Below are 14,133 nucleotides of genomic sequence, written 5' to 3' on the forward strand. Positions count from 1 at the left end.
TTGGTCGTGCGGTGGCAGCCACTCGATGTGTCCCTTTCACATCGATGTTTCTATCTCTTCCTCTCTCTTTCTCCCTCCCACTCTATCTGTACAAAAAATGGAAAAATGTCCTCGGGTGAGGATAAAAAAAAAAAAATTGCAACTCTCTTACCTGGGCCTATTCAGTGTTTAGAGCACTGGCCTGTGGACCAAAGAGTCACAGGTTCCATTCCGGTCAAGGGCACATAATCTCGATTGCAGTTCAATCCCTGGCCCTGGTTGGGGTCATGAGGGAGGCAGCCAATTGATGTGTCTCTCTCTCACCCTCCTTTCCTCCCTCTCTCCCTCCCACTATATCTGAAAATCAATGGAAAAATAACCTCGGGTGAAAATTTAAAAATAATAATAATGAAAATTGCAACTCTCCTTATAGACACAGACAACAGGGGTACAGGGGGTAGTAAAGGGTAGAGGGAGCCAAATATGGTGACAGAGGATGATTTGACTGGGTGGTGGGCACACAGTGCAATATACTGATCAGATATTATAGTAATCTGCACCAAAACCTATATAATCTTATTAACCAATGTCGCCCCAATAAATTTAGCTAAAAAATTACAGCCCCCGCTTGAGTAATTTCTGTCACTAGTTCCCACTCTATTTTTCTCCATTCCACTTTACACCATTTATTATTGTATGTTTATTTGTTTGTTCTCTGTTCACCTTGCCAAAATATAAACTTCACAAGGGGAAGTTTGTTTGTTTTAATACTCCTGTGTCACTGACACTTAGAAAAATGCCTGTCCCCTAGTAATCACTCAAGTTTTGGTTGAATAGAAGAATATTGACTGAATTACTGGGTCAATGAGTGTGAACATTTTTAAGGCTTTTGATACACATTGAAAGTTACTTTTCTAGGAAGATTTAACAATTTAGCTTCAATTAATATGTAAATCATGCCTTTTTGCTTCAATTGGAGTTAAAATTGTAAAACAAGCATATGTTGATCTAGTGATTCTGTAGCATTTGTGGTAGAGAGAAACCATTAGTAAAAACATGTTAGCATGAAGCAACATGCTAAATTCAAGTAGTGTGTATAGCTAGAATGTGTGGTTTAACAAATAACACTGGAAATCCTATAGAATAAGAGAAGCCTTTCCCAAATATTGAGCAGTGAAATAATATTAAATATGTGTTAGGTCAGTCTGGCAGTAAAATATAAAGTAGCAATTACATGTTTGTTACTGGACTTGAGGTCAAGAAACTTGGAGACTGGATTGGTTGTAGTTTGAGTTGTCCTCATGGACACTGAATTCATCCATGTTGATGGCAGGAAAGGGATAGCACCGTCAAAATTGTCAATGAAAATAAAATTGAAACAGAAATGAATGAATGATAATAAAGTCATTAGAAACTATTGTGTAATTGGTTTACATGAATCTCAAAAGAGTTTTTGGTGTATGATAAGCAGTCCTCTTCAGAGAATTACAGCATTAGCAGTATCTTTGACACCTGTATAAAGTATTATATCATAGCTGCTGTACATATATATGTATGTATGTACATACAAGATACATGATTTCATACTCATTTGCCTATTTTTAAAATATTTTGTCTGTTAAGAATAATGATTTCTTTTAAATTTAATTTTCTTTAGAAAACATGACTGTATATCTCTTTTCCCTGTTACTGAATTCCCTTTTATGAGCCACCTCATTTTTTAGCTTTCCTTTAAAGCTGGGAGTAAAATCTGGACTGGTAACCCAAAACATACTTGATTCTTTTCAAATTATCAGTAGACCTTCCCCATTGAGAAGATTCTGAATATCATCAGTACATTAAGGTAACTCATAACCCCTAATATCTTTTGTTTCATGAAAAAGTATAACAGCCTTCAGGCCTTAAGACAAGGCCTCAGGTTTTTAATATTAAGGATTGCAAAGCTGCCTTGCCCTCACTTCTTATGTCTCTTTTTACCAACTGAAAAAGAAAACAAAAAATATTTTTGTGTGTTTATGGTATACTTGAAAAAATTCATCAGAATTAATTTTATTTTGTGAACTTTGTAGAAACTTTTGAGGTTATTTAAAACAACATAGCTATAAAAATGAATTTGACATTTACTAAAGAACTCACAAAGCAAAAAATTAGAAGGACCTTGATTTGGGAGGAGCCAAAAGTAGATCTCTTTATAGACTATCTTATAAATAATAAGGGATTTCTTTTCCTTCTTGAAATTTCTTGAACTGACAGCAGAAAATTGGAGGCAATGCTGAATTAAACTTTTTGAGTAGTTTAGTAGTAGTATTCAGTGGACTTCTGGTTGAAGGGTTCTGTGTAACAAATTGGAGTGGTGGCCTGGCTCATGATGATTTTATCAGTAGGCATGTCTGTGCTCGTCCCATCTTTTGGTAAATAGGCCTTCTAAAAATACAGAAACTGTTAATCATATTAACCTTTCTTTCCCTCTTCCTGCCCCACCTACAGTGATTAATCCAAGAGATGAGCATACAACCTAAGCTAGGCCAATCTGAATCCATTACCAAGATTTTAAAATTAGAATTTGAGAAGATGATTTTTTCCTTTCCTGGTGCTTTACTACAAAGTCAGAAATAAGAAAACACATAGGGAATAGCTGAGGTAGGGAAATTCCTGACAGCATCAGAAATCCTAGATCCAATTTTTCCCAAGTCATCTCTTCTGTGGTCCTAGCAGTGTATAGCTAATGTACTCTCATAGATACCTGCTTTTGTGCCAAAGCCCTGTATCATTCTTACTAGTTTCCATAATTATTCCCCTTTGCTACTGTTTTTGTCTGTTGAAGTGAATAATACTAACTATCCTGTGGAAATTTCTGAATTTTAGTACAACTTAATAAGTTTGGATAGGATTTGTAATTTAGATTGTCTGCCTCTTTTTGTAAATGGTGAAAGTTTTCTGAAGTGAACAAGGTTGTATAGTGTATTTTAATTCTTTTATGGATCTTTTTATATTAAAATACGTATAGTATTCCTAGATGGTTTCGTGAGATAAGTAAGTAATGATGAAAATAGGATTATAGAGAGAGCGGGCTGCTGGTCAAGATGGCAGCATAGGTAAATGCGGTATTCATCCTCCCACAACCACATCAAAAATATAACTAAACTACAGAACAACCATCATTCAGAACCACCTGAAATGGAGCTGAACGGAAGTCCTGCAGCTAAGAATATAAACAAGAAGCCACATCAAGACTGGTAGGAAGAGTGGAAACAAAACAGGCTGGGCCCACACCTTGTGTGGTATATAAACATCAGTAGGGATATCTCAGCTGCAGAGGTCCCCCTTGAGGATCAGTGGGTCCCAGTCCCACACCAGGCCCCCCAGCCCAGGCTTTTAGTGCCTAGAAGACAAATCTTCACAACTTCTGGCTATAAAAACCAGCAGGGATTAAGGCTGAGTGAGGCTGAGGACAGCTGGAGTCCCAGGCATTTCTATTAAAGGGCCCGTTCATGGACTTACTGGACCCACTCCCTCTGAGCTCCAGCACTGGACCGCAGCTTGAAAAGAACCAGGATATGTGCGGAGGACTCAAGTGTCTAGATGGCCACTGAGTGAGAGCTGGAGGGGCAGCTTTCTCCCAGTCAGAAGGGCTGGCATAGGCCATTGTTCCTTTTCTGCACCCTTGTCCTACAGAGCCGGCAGGCAGGCAGGCACCACATCTGAGTCTCCATAAACCTGGCTAACACTATTTACCCTGCCCTGGTGATTGTCCTGAGACCCCTCGACCCCACCCAACTTACAGGCCCATCCAGACCATTTCCAGTGGCTTTTCAATACAACTAGCCTCTCTTGCCTCATGCTTCAGACTTAAAAAATTGCCCTGGCAGGTTTGGCTCAGCAGTTAGAGCGTTTGCCTGCAGACCAATGGGTCGTGGGTTCAATTCCGGTCAAGGGCATGTACCTCGTTTGTGGTTCATCCCCCACCCTAGTCAGGTCGTGTGGGAGGTAACCAGTCAATGTGTCTCTTACATCAATGTTGCTCTCTTTCCCTCTCCCTCTTTCTCTGCCTCTACCTCTCCCACTCTATCTGAAAATAAATAGAAAAATATCCTCAGGTGAGGATTTTTTTATTTTTATTTTTATTTATTATTTTAATCCTCAGCCGAGGACATTTTTCCTTATTTTGTTCAGATAGAGTGGGAGGGGGAGAGAGAGAGAAACATCAATGTGAAAAGGACACATCGAGTCGTTGCTACCTGCATGACCCAACCAGCGCCGGGGACACACTGCAACCGAGGTATGTGCCCTTAGCAGGAACTGAACCTGGGTCTCTCCGGAACGCAGGCTGACACTCTAACCGCTGAGCCAAACCAGACAGGGCTCAGGTGAGGATTTAAAATACAAAAAACAAACAAGCAGATTGTGGCCTCAGTGTGCCCTGTACCTCTTGCTAAGTGGCCCCAGGCCCAGCACTAGCTGGCCTTGATTTGCACCTTGGCCTCTCCTGGGCATTTCCAAGCCCAACACAAGCAGCAGCCATCTACAGATCGCTTTGTAGCTCATGCTGGGTGGCCCTGAGTACATCACACGTGGTGGCTGACCTTGGCCTGTGCCTCCTGGGAGGCCCCAGAGCCAGCACACCTGGTGGACAGCTTTAGACCGTGTTGAAGCACCACCCAACCACCTCCACAAGCAATATGCTAAAGGGGTGAACTAAGTGGGCACCAGAGCCCTGCTGAAATAAGTACTGCTTTGTGGGGTGGGCCCCAGCACAGCTGATCCACCATGATGGTCACAGCCAGTTCTTGTAACCTTTCAGGCTGGTGGGTAAATCCCTCCCATTGACATGCCAATAGCAATCAAGGCTCAACTACAACAAGAGGTTATACACAGCCCACATGGGGTGTGGGGAAGTCATATCTAGAGTTCCCTGTTCGAGCCCTGGCCGGTTTGGCTCAGCGGTTAGAGCATCGACCTGCGGTCCTGAGAGACCCGGGTTCGGTTCCCGCTAAGGGCATGTACCTCGGTTGCAGTTTGTCCCCGGCCCTGGTCGGTTGTGCGGGTGGCAGCCACTCGATGTGTCCCTTTCACATCGATGTTTCTCTCTCTCTCTCTCTGTTCCTCTCTCTCCCTCCCACTCTACCTGAACAAAAAATGGAAAAATGTCCTCGGGTGAGGATAAAAAAAAAAAAAAAATAGAGTTCCCTGTTCGAGTGAATGGGAAGGCTGTGCCACTGGACCCTTCAGGGCACCTAGTACATTAGGCCACTCGACCAAGCCAAGGAGACGTAGCAGTTATACCTAATACATAGAAACAAATACGTGGAGGCTGCCAAACTGAGACAAATATGTTCCAAATGAAAGAACAGAACAAAACTCCAGAAAAAGAACTAAACAAAATGGGGACAAGCAAACTACTGGTTATAAGGAATTTCAATGAACTTAGTGGAAGAGTAGATGAACTTAGAACTTTAAATGCATAAAAAGGAACCTGAAAACCATAAAAAAGAACAAGTCAGAAACTAAGGACATACTAACTGAAATGAAGATTAATTTACAGGGAATCAAGAGTAGAGTAGAGTAGATGAAGCCAAGAATCAAAATAGCTATTTGGAATATAAGGAAGCAAAAAAACAGAGAACAGCAGAGAGATAAAAAGAATAAAAAAATGAGCCCTGGCCGGTTTGGCTCAGCGGTTAGAGCGTCGGCCTGCGGTCCTGAGAGACCCGGGTTCGGTTCCCGCTAAGGGCGCGTACCTCGGTTGCAGTTTGTCCCCGGCCCTGGTCGGTTGTGCGGGTGGCAGCCACTCGATGTGTCCCTTTCACATCAATGTTTCTCTCTCTCTCTCTGTTCCTCTCTCCCCCCCCCCCACTCAACCTAAAAACAAAAAATGGAAAAATGTCCTCGGGTGAGGATAAAAAAAAAAAAAAAGAATAAAAAAATGAGAATAGTGTAAGGAGCCATTGGGACAACTTTCCAGTGTACCAACATTTGCATCATGGGAGTGCCAGAAAGAGAAAAGAGAGCAAGAAATTGAAAACTGATTTGAAAAAATACCAACAGAAAACTTTTCAATATTGGTGAAGGAAATATACATACAATTCCAGAAAGCATTGTGTCTCAAACAAGATGGACACAAAGAGGCCCACACTAACACACATCATAATTAAAATGCAAAAGGTTAAAGACAAAGAAAGCAGCAAGAAAAATCAGTTACCTACAAGGGAGCTCCTATAGGCTGTCAGCTGATTTCCCAACAGAAAATTTGCAGGCCAGAAGGGATTGGCAAGAAATATTCAAAATGATAAAAAGCAAGGGCCTACAACCAAGAGTACACCACCCAGCAAAACCATCATTTGGAATTGAAGGACATATAAAGAACTTCCCAGACAAGAAAAAGCTAAAGAAGTTTATCACCACCAAAACAGTAAAGAGTCTTTAAGAAGAAGAAAAGAGCCCTGGCCAGTTTGGCTCAGTGGTTAGAGCGTCGGCCTGCGGTCCAGAAAGACCCGGGTTCGGTTCCCGCTAAGGGCATGTACCTCGGTTGCAGTTTGTCCCTGGCCCTGGTTGTGTCGTGTGAGTGGCAACCACTCGATGTGTCTCTTTCACATCGATGTTTCTCTCTCTCTCTTCCTCTCTCTCCCACTCTGTCTGAACAAAAAATGGAAAAATGTCCTCGGATGAGGATAAAAAAAAAGAAGAAAAGAAAAGATAAAAAAATATGAACAATAAAGTGGCAGTAAATTCATATCTATCAGCAGTTGAATCTAAAAACAAAATAAATGAACAAGCAGAACAGAAACAGTCCCATCAATAAAGAGAATATTTTGATGTTTGCCAGATGGGAGGGAGGTAGAGAAGTTGGGTAAAAAAAAATGAAGGGATTAAGAAGTACAGATTAGCCTGGGCCAGTTTGGCTCAGTGGTTAGAGCATCGGCCTGCGGTCCAGAGAGACCCGGGTTCGGTTCCCACTAAGGACGTATACCTCAGTTGCAGTTTGTCCCCGGCCCTGGTTGATTGTGCGGGTGGCAGACACTCAATGTGTCCCTTTCACGTCGATGTTTCTCTCTCTCTCTCTCTCTCTCTCTCTCTCTCTCTCTCTCTCTCTCTTTCTCCTTCTCCCTCTCCCTCCCACTCTATCTGAACAAAAAATGGAAAAATGTCCTCAGGTGAGGATAAAAAAAAAATAGTAGTACAGATTAGTAGTAAGAAAATAGTCATGGGGATGTGAAGTACAGCATAGGGGATATAGTCAATGATATTCCAATACCTTATGTATGGTGTCAGATGGGTACAAGATTTATCAGGATTAACACTTAGGAAGTTTTATAATGTCTAATCCCCAGAGTATATACCTGAAACTAATACAATATGGTATGTCAACTGTAATTGAAAAATAAAAAATGACTTAAATAAGTTAAGGAGCTGGCTTGGCAGACAGCTAAGAGGCTTTACAAGTAGGATATAATAAACAGTTTAAGGTCACAATGGAAGCTATGTTTGGCTAGAAAGTGGTCCAAAGTCCAAAATGTTGGTCTTAGTCTACCTTTCTGGTTCATTATGTTTCCTAGATTCCTCTTCTGATTTTGCTCCACACAAATTGAGATATTTGATCACTAAAGTAAATAGTCCAAAATACTACCTTTTTTTTTTTAGCATTCTGTTGCTAAATAGTTGGGATTCTATGGATCTATAAAACAATATGACATAAGGGCTCTAGACAGCTGCAGTAGTGCAGAGGGTTTATATAGAGAGAAGTCAGAAATTGCTGTCTTGGATTGCAAAATGGAATCCATCAAATATATGTATGTTTATATTTTTTGAGGAAGGTATGTAGCTTTAGTCAGATTCTTAAAAACGTTTATAAGTCCAAAAAAGGTGATTAATCTATTGCAGTTTTCTGTTCTTTTCTTCCTAAACAGAAAAATAAAATCTAAATATCCTTGAATTCAGTACTCAGGAATACTCTTCCAACAATATTAAAATCCATTAGCATTGTGTTACCTGTAGCATTGCTAATAACAAAGTACATAGTTAAGCATGAACCTAGATGTGCATACATATACACCTATGTGCATCACACAGTAATTAAACTCTTAAAGAAATTAACATTTATTCAGTGAAAAATAATTTTTTATCCCATCTCTGTTCCCAGGTTTTCAGTTCTTCCTGAAGGTAGTCACTCTAACCATTTTCTTATGTGTTCTTCCAGGTAGTTTTCCCTCTCCCTAGGTAACATTTTAAAGCTTTCTATACATAGATCTTGCACATTTCTTACTAGACTTATTACTAATAAGTAATAAATACCCCCCCATTTATATATTGAAGTTCTGACCACAGTACCTCAAAATGTGACTATTTACATATAAAGCCTTTAAAGTGGTAATTGATCTACAATGAGGTCATTAGGGTGGGCTTTAATCCAATATAAGAAGAGATAACACAGATACAAACAGAAGGTGGACGTTTGAAAATACAGAAAGACGATGGCCATCTACAAGCCAAGGAGATAGGTCTCAGAAGAAACCAGTCCTGCCAACTCAGACTCAGACCTAGAGCCTCCAGAGTTGTGAGAAAATTCATTTTTGAATTTTGAAAGTAGTTTGTGCTGCTTTCTATGTCAGCCCTAGTAAACCAATACAACTTTTGGTACTGGGAAGTCGGGTGCTGTTATATCAAATACCTAAAAATTTGGACCTGGAAAATGGGTAGAGGATGAAAAATTTTGAGATGCATGCTAGAAAAAACCTGGATTGCCTTAAAGATATTGTTGGTAGAAATATAGATGGCAAAAGGCCATTCTAGTGAGTGTTCATAAAGAAAAGAAGAGAGCTGTACAGAGAGCTGCTGTCACCTTAGAGAGCTGTACACATATCATTATAAACAGTGTGGTAGACATATAAACATTAAAGGTGCTTCTGAGGAGGTCTCAGATGAAAATGAATATGTTACTGGAGGAAGGGGAACCTTATAAAGTGGCAAAAAATCTTGGCTGTGTTGTGGTCTAGTGTTATGTATAAAGTGGAACTTGTAAGTAATAAACTCAGATCTTTATTGGAGGAGATTTCTAAGCAAAGTGTTGAAGTTATAGCCTGATTTCACTCTGATGCTTATAGTAAAATGTGAGAGGAGATACAGAAATTATTGTTAAGAAATATAGAACCCATTGACTGGCCGCCACCTACACGACCCCCACCGGTGTCAGGGACAAACTGCAACTGAGGTATGTGCCCTTAGTGGGAACCAAACCCGGGACTCTCCGGTCCGCGGGCCAACACTCTAACCACTGAGCAAAACTGGCCAGGGCGCAAAAATATTTTTGAAATTTTCTGCCATCCTTGGACTGAAGAGGACACAGATGAGATGAAATGAAGGAAGGCTTTTGGACTTCTGGGATTCTGCTGGATGGGCAATAGAGCTATTCAGTTTCGAGCATGTATTATTCTTCAAGAAAAGGGAAGAATTACTTCAAAGATGGGTCAGAAGTTCGCAGGGCTGCCATTGCTACCATGGGCCCAGACACAAGGCCAGGGGAGCAGCACTGTCTCCTTGGTTGGTTCTAGAGAGGTTGAAGCCACTGCTTTTTGTCTAGTGATAATTGAATAAGCAAGCTAAATATTAAATATTGCTTTGAGCACAACTGATTGAAGCATTTAAATTTCAATAAAAGTAATCAAAGGAACAATTCAGATACTTTGGCAATTAATATTAATTATAATTATAGAATATTAATGAATTTATGACAACCAATTTATAATATAAATCCAGAAATAAATGTTATATTGACTTACTCATAAAGAGAAAAATCAAAAGTTAAATTCAACTCATTAATCTTACAGGCTCTCAAATTCATTTGAAGCAGCTTTATATTAAATTTAAATTAACCTTAATATATAAAGTTATCACTAATGAAGAACAATCATTAGTGAAATGATTCTAGAGAAATCTTTCATCCTTCTGAATGAATGCAATTATTTTGTCAGTTTTTATAATAATTGTTTCTTAATCCTCACCCGAGGATATTTTTCTATTTATTTATCTATCTGTCTATTTCTAGGTAGAGTGGGAGGGAGGGAGAGAGAGAGAGAAAAACATTGATGTGAGGGGGACACATCGATTGGTTGCCTCCCACACAACCCCATCCAGGGCCGGGGATGAACTGCAACCAAAGTATGTGCCCTTGATTGGAATTGAACCCAAGACTCTGGTCTGCGGGCCGACGCTCTAACTGCTGAGCTAAACTGGCCAGGGCCAGTTTTTGCAATATTTGATAAAAGTGTATTAAATGGCTACAGAGAAGTGTTTGTTTACAGATAGGATTGCCTTTGTTTAAATTAATAAACTACTCCTGATCTGTATTAGAGTCCTCCTGTTTAGGCTTCAGTATCTTTGTAAAGTGAAATTGTTTGTTTGAATAGTGTTTTTAAGTAGACATTTTCAAAATATGTAAAAGCAGAAAAAATAATTGTATGAACTGTGTAAACTTCACCAGCCTTCAGTAACTGTGAGTGCATGGTCAGTTCTATTTTATTTATTTCCCCCCAACCCCCACCCACCTAACTGGATTGCTTTGAAGAAAATCCTAACTAGCATACAATTTCATTTTTAAATTCTTCAATAAATGTTTTAATGGGTATAATTATTAAAAGGCATCTTTTTATTTTTGGCAGGACATTTTGGCAATTAGATCATGGCAACCATAGAAGAAATTGCACATCAAATTATTGAACAACAGATGGGAGAGGTATGTTTAGTTCACAGTTTATTCACTGATTCATCAAATGTATATGCTAAGTTCTGGAGTATAGAGGTAAAAGACAACCTCTACTTACCTTTAATCTAGTGAGAGATAGTTGAATAATCAGACAATCACAATAGGATATAGAAAGTGCTATGATATATAATTGTATAGGGTTCCATAGAAGAAAACAGTTGAAGGTTATGGAGGAGTGTGGGAACCTGGTCAGAGAATATTTTTGGAGGGTATAAAATTTGAGGGCGGTCTTAACGGACCAGTGGCAGCAGATTCATGTCAATAGACAGATCTTAATTTTTAAAACAGTTATGTCCTGCCCTGGCCGGTTTGGCTCAGCAGTTAGAGTATTGGCCTGTGGTCCAGAGAGACCTGGGTTCGGTTCCTGCTGGGGGCACGTACCTCGGTTGCAGTTTGTCCCCGGCCCTGGTTAGTAGTGCGGGTGTCAGCCACTCAATGTGTTCCTTCACGTCGATGTTTCTCTCTCTCTCCCTCCCACTCTATCTGAACAGAAAATGGAAAAGTGTCCTTGGTGAGGATAAAAAAAATAATAATAATAAAAAAATAGAATAGTTATGTCCTACTTCTTAGTAAGAGACACCATAATCTATTGGTTTTCAAAGTATCACCTAGGGATACTAAGAAAATTAGCAGGTATCATCTAGGGATCTTTCAGAGAATTAGCAAGGTCAAAACCATTTTCATAATGGTACTAAAATATTATTTGCCTTTTTACTATCATTCTATTTCAGTATATAGCAGAATTTTCCAGAGGCTACATAACATGATAATTGCATGGTGAAATGTGTCACCATTTAAAAGGTGTACATAACTCAGTCAACCAATGTTTCCCAAATGACCAATGCATGATGTTACAAAATAGCTCATTATTAAAGGATCCATGCAAATTGAAGACAGACCAATGGATTTTAATATAGTTTCTGATTCCACATTATAACAAATCTTAAAAAGCTACCACTTGTCAAGTTTTGGTGTAGTATCAAAGAATAGTTTCTATAATGTGAAGAGGGTTAATATTAAGATATTCCTGTTACTTTCTTTCAATCAGTAAATGTAAGACTGGAGTTTCTGTTTTATTTCTTTTCTTTCTATATTTTAATGAAAATAACATTGCAACAGATATGAGAATCTTGCTTCTGTTAAGTGAGACAATAACCAGTTTTAAAAAACACATCAGTGCATTGTCCCCACTAAATTTTTGTTTGTTTGAAAAATATACATATTTTTCATAAAAAATATTAGGTCACTTATGTTAACATTTAATGAATTATTTTTATTTTCTCTCGTTTTTTTTTTTTTCTTTATTGCTTTTAGAGAGAGAGGAAGGGAGAGAGAGAGAGAGAGAGATAGAAACATCAATGAGAGAGAACATCAATGAGAGAGAACATCAGTTGGTTGCCTCCTGCATGTCCCCCACTGGGGATTGGGCCTACAACCTGGGTATGTGCCCTGACTGGGAATCAAACTGGTGACCTCTTGGTGCATAGGTTGATGCTCAACTACTGAGCCACAACAGCAAGGCTAATGAGTTATTTTTAAATTATTAGTAAATATTTCTTAAAATTCTCTGTTTGAATTCCTAACGTGATAAATGTCATAGATATAACTCACATAAACAAAAGTCCTTTGGGACTCTCAGTAATTTTTAGAGTGGAACAGGATCCTGAGACCTGGAAACTTTCCATACTCTATTTACTTAATTATTTACTGTTCTTTATTGAAGACTATTTAGATTGCTTCAGTTTCCATTTATAATTACTATGCTGTAGTAAACATCCTTGTACTCATCTAAACAAAGTGTGTCAACCCAGTGACAGTTGTACCATGTATGCACCTAATGCTCTTTTCTCTAAGAAGTCTGAGCCATTAGACTTCCATTCAATTCACAGTGACGATCACTGATAGAAATAATTCAAAACACAAACAAGCCATAAAACAGCTTAAACTTTACATGGTAAATGTGTTATAGATGAACCGATTCAAAGTCACATCTTAAGGTATCATTGAAAAAATTAAAATTTTTGGGATGATGGAGACTCGACTTGGTAGAAATAATCTACATAAAGTTGGCAACAGTTAAAACTGCACCTAGAAAGATAGGACATGGTAGGAATGATGGTCAGAAGAGAAAACTTAAATTGGCAGCAGCTATAATCAATACAGTTTTCTCTGGACAAAGACTGATTAGTGATTCAGAACTTTGTTGTAAATTTTGCATAGAAAACAATCTGGATGAAAATATTTCAGGGAAATGGGAAAAGGTGAAAATGAACCAACTCTGCCGTTTAAACATTTAATCAAGGAATTAAATTGGCTTAATGAGTATACTCTGTAAAACATTTGTTCAACAACAACAAAAATCCTCAATACTGGCCTTTTTATTCACAAACTTGCTTTGCCAAGCCAAAGTAGTCCTCAGTAGATGGCAGTTTTGTCCTCCAAATTCCTCAGGCCAAAATTTTATAGTCATCCTTGACTCTTCTTATATTCCACATCCAGTTCATCAGCTCATCTTGTCACCTTTCCCTTCATAAACTATCCCAAATTCAATTGTCTCCCACCTCCCCAGCATGGCTACTACCCTGTTCTCAGCCAGAATTGCCGCCCGTATATAATACCCAGATATTGCCAATATAACATCCTGTCTGGTCTCCCTTTATTCTGCTCTTGAACATTCACAGTCTTGGTCTTCACACTAAATCTAGAATGATCCTTTTTGGAAAAGATCCTGGCATTCCTTTGTTCCATAAATCCTTCAGTTTATCTCCATTTCACACTGTAGGAAATCCAGTCCTTTTATGTCCTAGGGAACCTTAAATAATATGGCCCCTGCTGTCACTCAGATCCCATCTTCTACCATAATCCCTCTCTCTCACTTGTTTCACTTACACAGCTCTCTTGCTGTATTTCTTGCCTCATGTGTGTCTAACTCATTTCTGCCCCATGGCCTTCTTTTATGTTTCCTCTACCTGAGATGCACTTCCCCTAGCTATTCCTAAACCTTGGTCTGTTACTTTGCTTAGGTCTGTGCAAAAATTCTACCTTCTCATGGCTCTCATTCTATCAGTGACTGTCACCTTACCCTGCTTTATTTCTATTCATAGCACTTAATACCATCTGACAATATTCTATGCTTACTTGGTTTTTATCTGCCTTTTCTAACTAAAATAAAGCTTTATGAGAACAAAGATTTTGTTTTGTTTATTGCTGTATCTCAGGACACAGAACAAACAGTGCTTCACAAATAGAATACACCCAACATAATGTTTGTCTAAATGGAAGGTGGGAGGGAAGGGGGAGGAAGGAATCAAAATAGTGAGGTCTAAATGTTCTTAGTATTATACCTTCATTTATTTGTACATTTGTTTATTTCTATAAGATAGGATTTCATGGAAGTA

At 38.9% G+C, this 14,133-nt stretch overlaps 1 protein-coding gene across 6 annotated transcripts in view; it reads left to right on the top strand.

The window, feature by feature from the left end:
• NR2C1 (nuclear receptor subfamily 2 group C member 1) overlaps positions 1-14,133 on the top strand; it is a 55,942-nt gene that overhangs the window by 4,465 nt on the left and 37,344 nt on the right. For 5 of the 6 annotated variants that reach the window (XM_036250992.1, XM_036250991.1, XM_036250989.1 and 2 more), the window contains exons 1-2: positions 1,776-1,822; positions 10,632-10,705. In XM_036250992.1, coding sequence (XP_036106885.1) covers positions 10,652-10,705 — 54 coding nt within the window. In that variant the 5' untranslated portion in view covers positions 1,776-1,822; positions 10,632-10,651. Of the gene's footprint in view, positions 1-1,775; positions 1,823-10,631; positions 10,706-14,133 lie in introns of those variants that run through there. The other variant, XM_036250990.1, reaches the window with a different exon arrangement.

Source organism: Molossus molossus, unplaced genomic scaffold (assembly GCF_014108415.1).
Source record: "Molossus molossus isolate mMolMol1 unplaced genomic scaffold, mMolMol1.p scaffold_m16_p_10, whole genome shotgun sequence".
Classification (NCBI taxonomy): Eukaryota; Metazoa; Chordata; class Mammalia; order Chiroptera; family Molossidae; genus Molossus; species Molossus molossus.